The following is a 17,327-nucleotide window of genomic DNA, read 5'->3' as shown; positions in this document are numbered from 1 at the left end:
CTGTTAAACAGTTTGCTCCTCATTCAGAAAAATGATTGAACATGTCAACAAAGGAGAAAGCATGTGGAGAAGACAAACTACGCATTGATTTAATCCCATGCTTATCATGTTACTGTGGCTGAGATCTCTTCCCGGCATTGGATAACGGTTCCTGTACAGTTTCTGGTTTGTTGTAAGGTGTAAGAGGATATCAGCATGGTCACTTTTGATCAATATGTAGAGAAATTTTGTAGATTGTTGATGTTACCTCTGTGAAGGTTATTGATGTATACGTACTGTAGGTGGTGGCCCCACGAAGATTAGACACCTACATTAACGTACAGTAGTTTTGTAGTAATACGTTGTACTGAATGACACTTTGTCGTTACTCTCCTGTTCCCTGTCTTTTATTCAGGATCTGTGTGTTTTATAGCCAAAATTCTTTCAATTTTCCCTATCTCGTTACTCTCATTATGCATTCATGTCTTATTTCACACATTCCTCCTCTTGACTGTCCCAAAAGTTTGTGTTTGTAAACAAATGACCCTCACACCCTCACCCATGAGCATCTCATTCCAGATTCAGTCCTCCTTTGCCGTTATAAAAGTCTCTTCTTTTCTAAAAAGGCTTTATACAACATTTGGGAACATGGCTGTGGGGATTTACCTGTTCAACCATGAGAGTGTTAGCGAGGTCAGGCACTGAGGTTGGATGAGGAGACCTGGGAGACAGCGTTCCAGTTCATCACAAAAGTGTTTAGCAGAGTTGATTTTCTGTGAAGGCCACTCAGGTTCTTTCACAGTAACCTTGGCAAAATATGTTTTTCAGATACAGTGCTGTGTGCACAGGGACACGATTGTGGTGAAACAAGTTTGGGCCTCTAAGTTAAAGTGAACAGAAACTGTAGAAATAATGCATACAAAGACATCTTAAACAATTGTTGTGGTCCCAGCTTTGTGACAACCGTTTGGGAAAGACCCACATATGGTTGTGAAGGTCAGGTATCTACAAACTTTTGGACTTTTGGAATGTACTGTGTGTATTACTCACTTCGTCAGACTGAGATTAATGGTAAAGTTTTGCTTTGAAATGTCACACTTTTGCGTTAGAACTTGGACCAATTAGATGTTATGATGTGTCTATTACTAGGGACATCTGTTGATTACTTCAAAACTGTTAAAGGAGGTGACAGTGTTACAAGTGTTACGTGGTTCTTTTAACTGACTCAACACAACCGCAATATGGTTTGTAGGAATAACAGAAGCATTCATGCACTGTCTTTGATAGATTGCTTAGAAATCTCAGTTCAAATAAAGCTGTGCAGTTTCTTCCACCGTATCAGGACCACAAGCTAATTCTAAGCTAAGGACCACACAAGTTGAATTACAAGTTATATTCTTCTTAGTATCAGCCCTGATGGTGGTATTATCTGGCAGTTTGCATTTCTTTGCAAAGTCACCACAATCTACTTTCTGGATTTGGATTTTGCAAAGAACTTGCTTTACAAAGATGTTACCAATAGGTTAACGTCCAATACGAGTTCGATTTTAAACTTTTGTCCCTTTTTTCTGTTTTTCTGACCTACTAAGTGCAGAACGTAACATCAGTCCATCACAGCTCTATCTGCACTTGACCTTTATCAGCCATGATAGACTATTACACCCCTTCTGAGATGAAGAAAAAAGTGCTTTCAGTTCTGTCTAATACAACATTGTTCTTCCTCAATGTGTCAGTGGGAGAGGAATGAGATCTTTAAGGCTGTATGAGAACAAATAGTGGGCAGGAGGGTGCATGAGATCTTCGCAGTCAAGCTGTCAGTGTGTGTGCTTTCCTGTTCTTCGTTTTAATACCTTAGTTCAGAAATGTCTACGCACCTGGGGGAAAAAAAAAATCAGAGGACCATGTGGACAGATTAGAATGTCACACTGTGCAGATGAGAAATTCCTGTTTGTGTCATTCACCACTATGCAATGAAGAAATTCTGTGAAATGGAAGCTAGGGAAATGCCTAGTGGGAAAATCTTGTTTGGAAACGTATCGTCGTTTGGTAGTCTTTTTATTGAAGATATGATTTACTCCAGTTGTCTAAGCCACATTTACTGGGGCACTTGTGTGGGTCTTTAAATATTTATCCCAGTTTTTAGTAAAAAAATTTTTGTTGTTATAAATATACAGTACGGTGCAAAAGTCGTAAGCCACTCATATTTTTTTCAGATTTTGCCTTTAAAGAGCCAGACCCTTTTTCTATTTTAAATGTCTTGATGAGTAGTAATCCCGGGTTCCTGAAGGATTTTTTTAATTTTCATTTTCAGTCCAGTGCCTGTACCTGACCAGTTTCAGAAGAATGTATCTTTTCTGTTAAGCCACACAGTGACCTATTAATCATTCAACCATAAAAAAAACATGAAATTTAAAGGGACAATTCAATTTTTTTTAATTCTGCCCTCAATTAAAATTGAGGTGCATGTAAGTACATTACAATAGGTTTTGGTCATTATAAATGTCCCCCCTCTGCACAAAACCGAAATGCGAGTACAATCTATGTAACCAGGACCATATTCAACAACCCTCGTTCCATGGTAAATTGCATGCCAAAGCTTCTCCAGTCCAACTGAGCTAAGTTGAGTTTGTATATTTCACTGTGATGGTATATGTAGTACATCCCCTTTTTATCCTTTTTTTATTCCCCGAAAATAGACATACAACCAATTTTTTACAACTATGTCTTTGATCTTTTTTCTTTCGGGCCACAGTAACATTTTTTTTTTTCATCTCTTGGATGTAATTTACATAATTTAATTTAATTTTATATGTAGGGTGGCTCAATAATTTTGTACAGTACTGTATATAGAAAATTGATGACTATGGATTAATGGTGAAAAAAATCTTTTTCATAAAAAAAATACTATTATCTGGACATTGGAATGTCCTGTTTTAATCCTTGTCCTATCATAAGTTACAGAAAAAAGAAAAGAAAATCTCTACAAGAAATTTAGACATTACCCAAAGTTCCCCAACCCGAACCCAACTGTTGGATGACTTTTTCATATAGTTTACATCAATCATAAACACACCCTCAGAATCAGGGTTGGAGTTTAAGTAGTCAACGTTGATCCAATGTCAATCTATCTATGTAATTCTAACTTTCAAAAACAACCAATGTCCCAAAGTCTTTACCGTTGCCAAGATAACGTTTCCACTGTGATTTTACAACTCTTGATGGGTGGCTCAAGATTTGACTTGTATAGCTGAAGATCGCACATCAGCAGTGCTAATTTGTCAATCCATTGTACTATCAAATAGAATGTATTATTTTGTACAGCAAAAGGGGACACAGTGCCAACAGGAAACACAGTTACACCCATTCAAATTTTAGTACTTTATAATGATGGCACTCCGGAGTGGTGTACAGTATATGCTATAATTAAGAGCTTAAAAATGATTACACATTGGCCAGTTTGCCCAAAGCTCCTCTCTACTCTTCTGGCAGAATAAGCCCCATAATGGCATTTACTTAAAGAAAATTAGAAAACTTAGATTTATTTTAAACAAAACTTTCTCTGAGACATATTCTGATTACCCCCTTACAATAAATGTGTTGTGTATTTTCGTGGCTAAGTTCTGGTTATGTAAATATTGCACATGCACTGTTGTTAGGTTTGTTTGCTGCTTTTAATTGAGGCACAAGCACCTGACAGCTCACCTTATCTCATTCACACTTCCTAGCAAATTCATCTCATCCTTTTGAACTTTAAATAAAGTGCGACATATGGAAATTGCATTCATTAAAGCATAAGTGAGCTGATTATGAAACAACAATAATGTCAGGAGTGGACACAATACATGGTTTGCTGTAAGCACCCACACTTCGATCATTGTTTATGAGAGAATGGAAGTGTTAATATCTGTTTCTGCATGTTTGTTTGTGTGGGTGTTCTTTTCAGATACCGTACTTTTGTGTCTGAAGATGCTGGACCCAATACCTTGGTTGCAACAGTACTGGCTAAAGATCCTGATGGCGATGGAATCACGTACAGAATCTCAGCAGGGAATGATGAAGGCAACTTTGTTATTGACAGTCAAAAAGGTAATGTTACTTTACTTTCCTTTCTTCTCAAATCAACACAAATCAAGCTTATGCTATACATATGACATATTACAGTATACTACAATTTACATAAGTGTTTGTAGAAATTATTATTTTTTTAATTCAGCATTTGGTTGGTGTATTTTATTTAGTATTTCAGAATAAACTTTTAATAGATAATTGTGCAACTGATTGACCTTGTTAACCAAGGCTAGAAGAAAGACATACAGTGATGCAGAGAGATGAATGTCCTGACAAGTCCTTCAGGCTGTCTATATAGCTGGATCAGCATATCTAATTTAAGGATAATAAGGTTACTGCTTCTGGATATAATCTTTTCAGGGCTGATAATTTATTACATTGAGCAAATTGCCTGAGAAATGTAAGGATGTAAATGTCTGTTAAATGTGACATTTGAAGGTTGCCTTTCAAACCATTTTCAGTTTGTATCTTAGAGTTTGTTTCAAAGGCATGTTTAGGGTATTGCAAAGATATTATTATTATTATTATTATTATTATTATTATTATTATTATTATTATTACTGTTCTTGTTCTTTTGTTGAGGTTTAAAACTTAAATTCAATGTTCATGAACAACATTCAGAATTTGTCCTAAAACATTGCACAATGTCACAATGGAATCCATTAACATAAACCAAAATAGCAAGCTAGCAAATTTCAATAGCAGAATATTTTTTAAGTTGCTAAGAAGACTAATGATGAAGGAAACTAGCACTACAAAGAAAACTACGAGACAAGAAGCATGGAAACTCAATATACCTGGGAAATGGCAAGTGATGAAAACATTGTGACTCGGTGTGGAAGGTGCTGAGAAAGACAGAGGCAATGACAACCGCTAAAGAAGGAAGAAAGGCTATGAAAGGAACAGATGCGTGACAAATTATAAGCAAGTTACAGAAGCTATGATTGACACTTGGGGAAAAAACAAAGGCTCTGATATATATTAATAACGGCTACAGAGGCTGGGATTGACATTGGGATATGAATTACAGGATGTGAATGACAGAGGCTTATTGAAGCTGTTACCAACACTGGGGCAAGTTCAGAAAGGGCCTTACAGTGATGCAGGGTGAAACACAGGGCTTGTAATAGTGACATGAAGTTGACAGGACTAGGCTAGACTTAGGCAATGACACTGATTTTAACATAGAATCAAGATGCAGGCCAGAAGCTAGAAAGCTCAGAACCAATAGCTGAGCCGAACTTAGGATTAAAGCGTAGATACAGGCGGATTCTGATGATAATAGAGGCTCTGGGTCAGTGGATGAGGGACAATTGATCTGAGTCAAAGAAAGATTGTGTTGAGTGGTAAAGCAGGGCAAGGAACAAAGTCAATGATTATTAACTGTGAGTTCTTAACCGGAGAGGCATATCACAAATATTGACATAGGAACAAGATAAAAGTAGGAATGCATTAGATGTTGCAGCAACAGTGCACATGGAGTAGGCCAAAGGCAAGTCTGCTAGTCCCAAAATATCAAGGGCAGCAGAAGCAAGGTACAGTATTACAGGAAAGTACAGCTAAGGCATATTCTAAAGACCTGATGAATAATATGTTATTTATCTAAAGGGGGCCTCCAGAGTGATTTTCTCAGCTGGTGCAGGTTTGGTTTGGTTACACAGACCAAGGCTGAACCTTTCATGCATTCATGTTAAAGGGACTTCTTCTTGGTTTGAAATGTTTCACTACTCATCCAAACATCTTCTTCAGTCTGAGACAGATTGGTCAGGGATGCCAAATATATCCCCAAAGGGCCATTTCTCACCTAAATAGGCTTATTGATAGACAATAGCGTTGATGGACAATGGAGAATGTGGGGGAGTAGTTGAGACGTGATGGTCACACATACTCCCTTGTGACCCCAAACAAGGGGGCGGTGGTCATAGATCTGGTCTCCAGGTGGATGTAAAGTGTTTTATTTGTGGAACGTTCATGGAAACGACTGCAGTGGGCTCTGAGCCACCTCAGCCAGGGTTGTCATTCGCTGATGTACGGCCTATTTTTTTTTTTAAACGTTCTCTATTTAAAATGTTTTACTGCGGCTAAGAGTCTTATCTTTGTACCGTGCTTAAACTCTTCTGTAACTGTCAATCAATTTTATGCTTTCATTCACAAGATGTTTTATCATAATTCCCAGTTTGACTTGAACACCCCTTGTGTTTATTTACCTCTCACTTATTTAAGGTGTTTTTTTTTTTTGTGTTATTTTGGCTCACAGACAGAATAGAGTTAAGAGAGCTTTCATCAACTTGATGTCTGCCCTTGTAAAGGTGGAGACGGATAAATGATGGAGTAGACAGACTGTTAACACTTTATGATTACTAATGAGTTGCTTTTAAAATTGCAATTACTGAGGCCACACACAAAGCATATAGCACATAAAATAAACCAGTTTGTTTGAAAACACACAATATCAATTCGTATATCAAGTATTATGTTAATGTTTAACTAAGCAGCTTTTTCAAAATTGGTCTTAGTCACTGTAAGGCGGTTAAATAGTAAAGAAAGAAGTTAAAAATGACTGATGGTAAAAAGGACTTTCTATAAACGTTCATTTGGCCTTTTGTCTTTTTTATTATTAATTTTTTATTATTATTGTTCTCTTTTATCATGCCCTAAGTGTATAGTGTTTATGGTTGAGATGCTGATTGGAGCTGATGTGGGCTGAGGGCCAGTGGTTGTTTACCCACTTCTCTTTCATTTAAAGGGACTTTTCCTCGTTCATCCCCCGAACTAACATTATCTTTATCTTTGATGTATGCTGATATGTGCTGGCTGCTTCATTATTTTACTTTCTACTCCATGCAAAGGTCACGGACACACATGCACTTGTGCCCATGTACAAAAACACTTTGTAATTAACTTAAAGCTTGCATTCAGCTTGATTCAGAGAGCAGTCTAATTAGCATAATTCTTCTAAAATTATGTATTTTCCATCCCTTTACCAAATACCCAAAAAAAGAAATAGACATACTGATGTACTGTAGTACTCAACATAGTCTCTATCACAAGTCATACATTTGCATTTATTGTTGAATCAAATTCTCGAATCTTCTTTGAAAAAACCCATTGTCTCAATTGATGGTGTCGCAATGTTTACAGAGATGATGTGCCATTGACAAGAGCAATGTGCACAGATGGATGAAGACGTTTAAAGAAGGTGAAACCTGATAATTCAATATGTTGTAGCTCCTTTAGCAGCAGTTACTTGAATGAATTGTTCACCGTATGACTTTATTTGATTCAATTCTTTGAGGTTTTTGGGTATTCGTCTATGCTGACCTCTGTCAAGGTCCTGCCACATCATTTCAGTTGGGTTGAGGTCTGGACTTTGACTACAGTAGGCCAGTCCGAAACCTTAATACTTTAATTTTTTATCCATTCTGATGTAGATTTACTGATTTGGTTCAGATCATTGTCCTGTTGAAGGACCTATTTGTTCTCTAAAATACGCTGGTATACAGAGGAGTTCATGGTCAGCCAAATGACTGCAAGGTGCCCATGTGCTGTGGCTGCAAAACAAGCCCAAATCATCAATCAACTTAATTTTGATCTAATCTGTCCATGATATATTGCATGCTTTAAATGCAGTTTTGCAAACTTTAGTGTATCTATGTTCACTTTAGACAGAAGAGGCTTTCTCGTGGTAACCCTTCCTAACAAACCACACTTTTTCAGTTTTCTTCTAATTGTCCCATCATACAGTATATGTTTACATTTAATATGCTTACTGGGGCCTGTAGGGTCTGAGATGTAGATCTTGTGTTTAATCATCTTGTACCTTGGCGTGATTGTGCTGGAATGGCACACTTGGGAAGTCTGGCAATTGTCTTAAATAATTTCCACCTGTGAATAATCTTTTTTTTACAGTGGAAGGTTGAACTCCAAGTTGTTTGGAAATGGTTGTCATTAAGACTGCTTACTGTATGTATTTTCCCTTTTGGTATTGTGTTAACACACACTGAATGCTCCAACTCAACAAATTGGCAACTTTTGCTTTCATAGAGGTCTGCACACCTGCTGATGATCAATAACTCAAGAACTGACGATTAGCAGCACCTGACTGCAACTTACCCCCTCAAATCCTTTGGGAGCAGTCATTTTTGGCTTCATTTTTATTTAAAAAAATGATGCTGTTAAAATCATTATATGATGTTGTTAGTCTGAGGTTATATTTGTGTAATACTAAGACCTGCTATGATGAGAAGTTTTTTATTATGCTTTTACACAAACACATTTAATTCAAAGAGGGGGCACTACGTTTTACACATGACTGTATATGTTTCAAAAATATCTGAGCAGCATAAAGTACAAACATTAGTATTTTGTTGCATACAGTACCTATTTTTCTTTCAGCTTTGAGATGTCTACAGTAAGAAGTAATCACATTTTTTTTAGCAATGAGTTTGGATTTTAGCCTATTCATCATTCCAAATCACCTCCACCTTTGCTTACCTTTGCTGCTATAACAAATTCTACTCTTCTGGAAAGGCTTTATATTAAGGAACATGGCTGTGGGGGGTTGTGCCCTTTCAGCCACAGGAGTATCAGTGAGGTCAGGGAGTGTTGTTGGATGTGAAGGCCTGGTTTGCAGCTATCATCCAATACGTCCCAAAGGCATTTAAAGGAGTTGAGGTCAAAATATTGTGCAGGCCACTTGCGGCATCTCACTCAAGGTTTGGGCCCTAAGTTCTAGTAAACTGTGGTTTCCACATGCATGTGTTGTTGAAAAGCTCATTGCAAAGGCATTACATAAATATAAAGTCGTAGTTTTTACAGTAGCTACTCTTTTCCTTTGCAGTCTACATTGCAATTAATCTCAGAGATGTTTATTTGGGCTTTAGGTCCAGCCTCTGTGCAGGCCACTGGAGTTTGTCCATACCAGATTTCTCAAACTCTGACTTTATAAACCTCATTTTGATCAGAAAATCAGCTCTGGACCATTATCCCTCCATCCCCAAACTTAACACTTGGCATGAGGCATTTCAGTCATCTAGTGTTCTCTTGGCATCCACCAAACTGGGTATTCATCTGTAAGATAGCCAGATAGTGGTGAAGCATGATTCACCACTCAAGAGAACGTTTTCACTGCTCTAGAGTTAAGTGGCAGCATGCTTTGCACTGCTTCAGCTGTAGCTTGGCATCATGCATGGTGATCTTAGGCTTTTTTGTAGATGCTCAGCCATGGAATCCAATTTCATAAATCTCCTTACACAGAGTGATCATAGTGATCATAGTAAGTGATGCAGCACCCTTTAGCACTCAGCAGCCACACGCTGACTTTGTGTGGTCTACCACTTCATGACTGTGCTGTTGTTGGGTAAATCTAGCAGAAAATTTATATTTACAAATATTGAAATCGTGCTCCTAAGTGTTAAGTCTTGTCTCTTGATTATTTGGCAAATATTACAGCGGTGTAGATCGTTTAGGACAAATTATTTGACTGTGCAGGTGAAAGTATTTAATAGGTGCTATATACAACAAACTGGCCCCTCTAAATAGTACGGTGTTTAATGGGTTGTGACTGGGTTTCTTCTACAAAGCGTCATCGTGTCATTTTTATTCTAATTAATCAGTTAATCATTTCAATAATTGATAGATTAACCATTTAAAATAGTCATTAGTTTCTATCAAATACTGTAGATTACTTTTCAACTTCGAGATACGAGGCAGAAGAATCTTGGTCCAAATGGGACGAGATCCATTGCCCAGGTAACCATCATTCCCTAACCGATCAGCACTCTCATGATGACCTGCCAATCATTTCTGTAAACTAGGATTGGTCGAATTGTTTTGTTTCTCCTCCTCCTCACGTGGGGTGGAGCTTAAGCCACGGTATGGTGTGGGGACAACTCCTAGTCTTCCATAACAGGTTTATCTGTAATAAGATAAACCTGTTGTAGAATATTTGTTTGTCATTACCGTATTCTTAAAACTATCATTTATGTCCACTTCAATCACAGAAATGTTGGTGACCTTTATTACATCTGCCATAAATTAAGTTTTTTTTTTTCCTTGTTTCTATTTTATCAGCCATATATTGAATGTCTTGCTGGTATCTATTGAACATTACCTTCCATAATACCCGTTTCTAGTGGAATAGACCCGACTGTGCCTACAGCATTTACAGATGTGGTCATTAAGACTGCGTGTGTTTTCCCGCGGGATGCCTCAATTTAGCGCGCGCGGCGCCGCGACTTGCCGTAAGCAACATTCGGGAATTTAAATAAATGTGTTGTGCTTCACTGAATATCCGCCAGATGGCGCATGGAAGGACTTTATTTAAACGCACGCCGGACCAAGTACTGTACAACGAAGAATTGTGTATAATTACTTAGTCTAAAACAATATTGTTCCCAATGCTGAAGCAAACATGAATTTTATTTTGCTTTACAACAGATCTTTCATGATAAATGTGTGTATATGTGCTTCATATTTTTTTCATAATGATGAAATGAGATGCCCAAATTCGTGCTTTAAAATTTTTAATAAGTTTCTTATATATTTTTTTGTAATGTTTTAACAGGGACAAAACAGTAAAAGACATGGCAATGTCTCGGTTTACATGGTGTTGAAATTAATTTAATTTCCTGATAGTAGGCTATCTGATAGTCTTAACTATGCGAATGTCCTGATTCGTGAATATGCCAACATATCTCACTTAAAACGTAAAAAATGTGTCGACATCATCAGAAGACATGAATGAACTATATATATTATATTATTAAGTAAATATTATTTTATGACCACGAGCTTCTTCTGGCATTTTATAATAATCATTATATTTGCTGTTTGTGTCCAGCATTTAATAATTATTTCATACATTATTTAACCACGGCTGGAAATAATAGCTGGAGTGTGATGTGATTGTGAATTCATGACTAAAATAAAGCAGTTTGTCTCTTGTAAAGTACTTTCACTTTACAAAAGGCAGCGTTTTTATAAAGCGTTTTTTAAAGGCAGCGTTTTTATGTAGGTTGATAAACGTGTGTTGTACAGTATATACACCGCGACAGCGCGCGCAGTTACTCACTTCTCACCTTTCATGTAGGTCTGCTCGGACTAATTCGTTTTAAACCCCTCAAAAATGTGTGTGTATACAGCTCAAAACCTCCATCAGTTATTAACAATAGCATCTATTTAGAAAAAATGCCCCGTGATTTCGGAGCTTCAGAAAATCTCCCGGCGCTCTGCGCATAACACCGGGCCAACTCATGTCGGAAAGAATTTATAAACGGTTTCTAAACGTGGGCTATTGTTTTTTTTTTTACTTATAGTATTTGTTAATTTAATTTAAATGAGGTTTGGGCTCAGGACTTCGATTCGGCATCGTGATTCTCCTCTTTAATTTACTCCATAGTTTTAATCAGCGCTCAGCCTCATGCATAAAGTTTTCCAGAGCGCACCGGCAGAAGTAGACTAATGATTATGAACGCGTCGGGAAAACAGCAAGCAGACTGACTCTAACCATTAAAAAAAAAACGTTTGCGTTCATTTTCTGACGCGCTCAAGTTCACCAAAAACAATACAGAACAGCGCAGCTTATTTGCTTTCAAACATTTATAAAATCACGTTTTTTCGTTATTGTGAGTGCGCTTAAATAAAAGTTGAGTCTTATAAAGGCATGTAGTCTTATATAGTTTTATTATATAGTTTTTGCACATTAATCAGAGTCCTCATCTGTTACATTTTCTAGGACAATAGTTTTTTTTTAGCCTGTCACGGCGTGCGCCCAAATCAATATTGCTCCTCGCTCACTAGTTAGGCGGCCTCTCCTTCAGATATGCGAAAAAGCAGGGCTGCAGAATTAGGCATGAATAGTGAAGAAGAGCTCTCCTTGCTAATGATCCCGGGTTCATCCGCGCTATAAAATACTCGGGGTTTGTTGGTTTACAGTGGATTTTACTACGCGGTGTGAGTGAGACGCGCGCACACAACGCGGAAGTGCGGCATGCAAACGGGGCAATTGGAACGCGCCCCAGAAGAGCAAGCGCGAGCGGACGGAGGCAGGAGCTGCTGTCCGCGGATGGCCGTCGTACTCGTATTTTATAGCGCAGGGTGCAAACACGGGATTATTGGCATGGATGAGCTACGTCCAGCTCTGTACCAGCATGTCATGTGGGCATTATAAGACTAAAAAGTGGCAGCTGGCACGCCTAAAAATAGACGCAGGTTAATTTTTTTATAGTCTAAATGAAAATCCTCCTCTTTAGTGCCTCCTATTCCTATTAATCCTATTGTTCTTTTAGTGTCACTGCGTGTGCTTACAATGCCAGACAACATTCAAATGCAAATTATTCACTCTCCCCAAGTGTGAATCAGCTGTTCTCACCTATACATATTAACCTATACGTTCTCACCTAAAGGTAAAATTCCACCTATATAAGTGTGACAAATATGCAAAGAAATGCAAAAAAAAAATAAATAGGAAGGGGCAAATACTTTTTCATGGCACTTCACATGTAGTCAGATTGTTCCAGTGGCTGAAACTGTAGCAGGTGGAGTTATAGCACTTTTCAAATCACGCTTACTATACACTGATATGAATAACTTTGAATGATGAATGCTACGTTAATATGATCTCGGGCTTGCTCCACATTATAAAAGCAAAGCGCAGAGTTTAGTCCGAGATCAGGGAAGTACGTGATGTGGTGGAAAATAGGCAGTGGCGGTTCTACAGTGAATTGCTCCGCGGGCGAGACTCCCCCCCCCCCCCCCCCCCTCGGTCTTGTTAATTTGTTTTAAAACCCCCAATTCTGTGAATTCCCCCAGCAGCGAAACCGGTTTGATGACTTCACACCTGTTGTAAAGGTGAGATGGGGGATTACAGTAACTGTGGGAGCGCTTCACCTCGGAGCGCGCTGCGCGTTGTATTTAATGAATAGACTAAAACAAAATCATGTTTGCTTCAGCATTGGAAACAATATTGTATTAGATTAACTTTATTAAATATTATACACTTTTGTATTCTTTGTCCACACACGTGGGCATCTTTAAATTTTTAGATATTGATCCTTTCTCGATGCAGCGAATTTTCTGAGCAAATTAATAATAATTTCCATGAATGAAAAGCAGGAAGAAGAAAAGGTTACGCGAAAATAAGAAAAAGCTTTAGAGGTAAATGCTGTGAAATGCTTCAAATGAACAGATTCTGCCTATAACAGGTCAGGGACAGTGAGGCTGGATCCAGCAGCGCACCACATCCCACATCATAATACATGCTGATGATGACCAACACGTCTCCCCTGATCTACCAGAGCCAAGTAAAAAGAATGGCAATCAAACAGAATAAAATTAGTAGCAGCACTAACTTGTGCTAGTTATTATGATGGTGGTCAATATTAATTGAAATAATGTTTCTCAGTATTATTTCGTGTTAATATTGACTACCCTAATAATTAAAATAATTAACTAGTTTACTAGCGTGAGCTACTGCTGCTACTGATTTTATTTCAGCTTACGTGTTCAGTTTTATTGCCATTCCTTTTAAAATATTGTCTTTATAGATTTATATGTTGTTTGTCTTGATGTTCTTTTTTTTCGTTTCTTTGACCCAATATATGTTCAGTGATACTTCAAATAACATGTTTAAATAGCATTGATTTCTGTATTGTGTTATATTTTTATACTAGTAACTGGTGTTAAAAATGTATCTCTACATTAATGAGCCAATGTATTATGGTGTGGGCTGCTGTGGGCCAGGAAGTCCAGGGACACTTTTTGGTCCCAGTCCGCCCCTGTAATAACGAATGGAGAAAGCGCAGTCAAAGCCCGGGGATTCTGTGTTCCGCGGGGGCCAGTCGTGAATAGCTGACACTTAGTGACAGCCAATGAAATTGAAGCATTTTTGTTGCTTTCCACGTGGTGTGGCGTTGCTTAAATAATATCTGTATAATATCCGTATATCCTAAAAAAACGTCCAGACCCTGGTTCGAATCCCGCTCTGGGTGAAAATGTAATAAATGTGAATTCTTTGTTTTACACTTTTTGCTTATGATAATCATTAAATTACAGCAACTGTGTGGTGAGTGCTAATGTGTTTCATAGCTTAAGAAAAAAAAATTCTCAATTGCCAACATGCATTTAGTACTGAAGCATAACTTGATAATGTAATGGCTATATCGTGGTATTTTAGCGAATAGCACTGGCTGGGAATCGAACCCGGGTCTCCCGCATGGCGGGCGAATCACCTACCACTGAGCCACCAGTACCCGTCTGCTTTGAAAGCGCGTAAATATAGGCTAACGTCATACATCTTTGTAGTCCTTTTGCACACGCGCGGGTGCGTTACAATAATAATAATAATAATAAATTTGGAGAACTACTTCTAATAATAATAATAATTCTGAATGAAAATGATGAATAAATACATAACAGTTTGAGCTTGACACGTTTATGAGCTCTGTCGCTTGCCGTCAATGGGCGCCTAAGAGACATAACACTTTTCGGCTTCAGTAGACACACAATACTTTAGACTGAAACACGACTGCCCCCTACAGGTATTGAAGGGCATTTTCACAGCTTGCCGCGCGCACTCGCGGTAAGTCGTGGGATCCCTTTTCCGAAAACGCGCGTTTTTAAAGACCACATCTGTATAAGCTGGGTACAGCTGTATGTCATTGGAACAATGCACACACACACACGCACACTTTTTCTTTTCTGCCTCGGCAGACCTCATTGCACTTTGACATTGGTTGGGGGGGATGTAATTCAGATTGAATTAGAATTGATTACACATCCCCCCCCCCACCCCGCCTCCCCCCTTAAGCTTTGCCACAAAAGAACTAACACAACGCATTAGAATCAATTCACGGCCCTGAGGTGAATGTGATTCCTCAGTAGCTGTAGGGCTCCCTTTAATGTGCTTTAGCTGGGAGCTGCAGATAGGAGGCATCCAGCTCTCTCGCTAAATACAGATTGTCTGATGAGGCTGAGGGAGAGTAGAGGAAATGTCTAGAGTTGTCATATAGGTCATATTTAAGCTGAGTCCTGATGTCACAACTAATGTTGTGTAACTCAATATTGGGGAAACAGCAGCCCACACATTATACACTGCATTGCAGATGTAAAGAGTAGCACATGATAGTGTTTGCTTTTATGAAAAAATAATCAGAACTAGAGTGGTGTAATATGGTCCTATACAAAGCTGAAGTTGATTTTACTGTAATACTGTAGCATGTCCCAGTGTGTGTCATTCACCTAGCAAATACCCTACCATATCGATTATAATACTTTGTATGTTAAATATCAGTCCATTTTCTTGAACAATTCATTAATGGTCGTATATTACGAACAATATCTGCCATACAGTTCTCCGTGAATGAGCTGCTACAACACCGTTCACCTGCTCCTATTAAGGAACCTCCCATTCTGTGACTTAAGGATGGTTTAGGCATTAACTAGGAATTGCTTGGCAGACAACAAGCCTACCATTGAGCCACCAATGCTGCTAGAACAGAATAATGGGATAACAAGATATGCATTTTGTACATTTTGCACAGAAAAAACAAAACATAGTTATGAGAGTAAATACTATATTTACCTCTCAATACAATCCCCCGCTACACTAATGTACTTATCCCAGCATGTTACTAGTGGTTGGATACTTTTAAATGAATAAGTTTTCACCAGAAAAGTACACCAGAGCCAGGATCAGACTGCCTGCTTTAGGCCTGAATTGCTGGCCTCCCAGGAACTCCTTTAATGGCCAAAAACACTTTTAGTGAGGCCAGGAGTGTACAAGGCATATATCAATAACTCCCAGCTGTTATTGATACAACTGAGGTTACTCAATGAGCAAGGGGTGTTTATGAATCATTGTTTGTACAGTTCCAACAGACAGCTGCATCTCTTCTGCAAGTTGCCGACAAGTTATCCACTGATTTTCAAGGACCAGACATTCCCCTCCCTGAATATTCATTGGACTGACCGCAGAGGGCTCTAAGCCACCTCGGCCAGGATCATCATTCAGGGATGTACAGCCTTCTTTAAAAAATAATGTGCTTTAAGTCTTTTGCAATCAGTTATACACCTTCATTTATGAGAAATTTCATGACAGCCCAAGGCATCTTAACTTTCTGTTACTTATCGTGATTGACTACATCTAATACTGTAGATTCTCTGTGCCAACATAAAATGGGAAAGGTTATTTGGGGCTGTAGCCAAAAAGGCCCAATCTTTCACCCTTAGCTAAGAGAAACAACTCAGGAACCAACAAGGTACTGTACAAGCCTGACTTGAACTGGAAGTTATTGCAACACCAGCAATATTGTCTACAGTTAAACTAGTTATACCAAGTCAGTGACTCCAAACACACATCAAAGCTGGTTGTGAAATGGATAAAACAGGCTAAGGTCAAGCTTTTGGACCCTGTACAGGGCCGTCAGGGCCATTTCAGGACACCAACAAATTTAATTAAACTCGATCATTTCTGCCAAAAACGGTGGTCAAATATGTGACCAAATAGTAGATGTGCTATATTTTTGGCCCTGTATGTATAAGTTTGTGCTGTGCTGATTTATGAAAACCCGAAATAAATTAAGATGTGTTCTTTGCCACTATCAAAGATATATACTGTCATATTTTTTGTTATAGCCCACTATAACTAGACATGTAAGAATGTGCTGTTGAACTAGAAAACATGTGGGGGTCAAAAGCTCTGAAGTGGCCACATTGGCTCAACTAATTCAACTGCAGTAAGTTGTTTTCATTGAATGTGTTTAACACCTATAACATCAGGGAACTTTGTGTCAACTGAAAATTTAAAACTCTCCAAAGTTTTGCAGAGATGCTGTGTGTGCTGAGTTATAGAGAGGTCACAAGGTTTATGCTAGCCTTACCGGCATTGGCATAAAGATCAAATCTCGGTATATTGACTGTAAGCAAAACTCCCAGAAAGGATCAGAGGGTCAGATGTACAGTATAGATGTGTAGTACAAGACTACTCCCCTTAGGCAATAAACAGGAAAATATGCTCTAGAGAGAGAGAACACAATAGGACACAATACTAAAACAACAGGAATGTTTTATGTATACAGTAGCTGGTACAGAAGCTATAAAACAGTGTTTTCAGATAATGGAAAAGAAACAAGGATAGAACTTTTTAAAATGAACATATGTTGATATTGATGTTCAAAGGCAAAATGTTTATTGGATGCTGTTTACAAAGACATCTTCATTAGATAAGATTGAATCGAGTGCATATTCCATTACTGTTGAATCAACATACTGCTGTTGATTTT

The 17,327-nt window shown here is 38.2% G+C and overlaps 1 protein-coding gene across 1 annotated transcript in view; it reads left to right on the top strand.

Moving 5' to 3' along the window:
• Positions 1 to 17,327, top strand: part of si:ch211-186j3.6 (neural-cadherin) — a 285,750-nt gene that overhangs the window by 111,673 nt on the left and 156,750 nt on the right. The window contains exon 7 of the mRNA XM_053492457.1: positions 3,923 to 4,065. Within this exon, the coding sequence (XP_053348432.1) occupies positions 3,923 to 4,065 (143 nt within the window). The remainder of the gene's footprint in view (positions 1 to 3,922; positions 4,066 to 17,327) is intronic.

Source organism: Clarias gariepinus, chromosome 3, assembly GCF_024256425.1.
Source record: "Clarias gariepinus isolate MV-2021 ecotype Netherlands chromosome 3, CGAR_prim_01v2, whole genome shotgun sequence".
Lineage (NCBI taxonomy): Eukaryota > Metazoa > Chordata > Actinopteri > Siluriformes > Clariidae > Clarias > Clarias gariepinus.
This window is presented reverse-complemented; position numbering and strand designations above follow the sequence as displayed.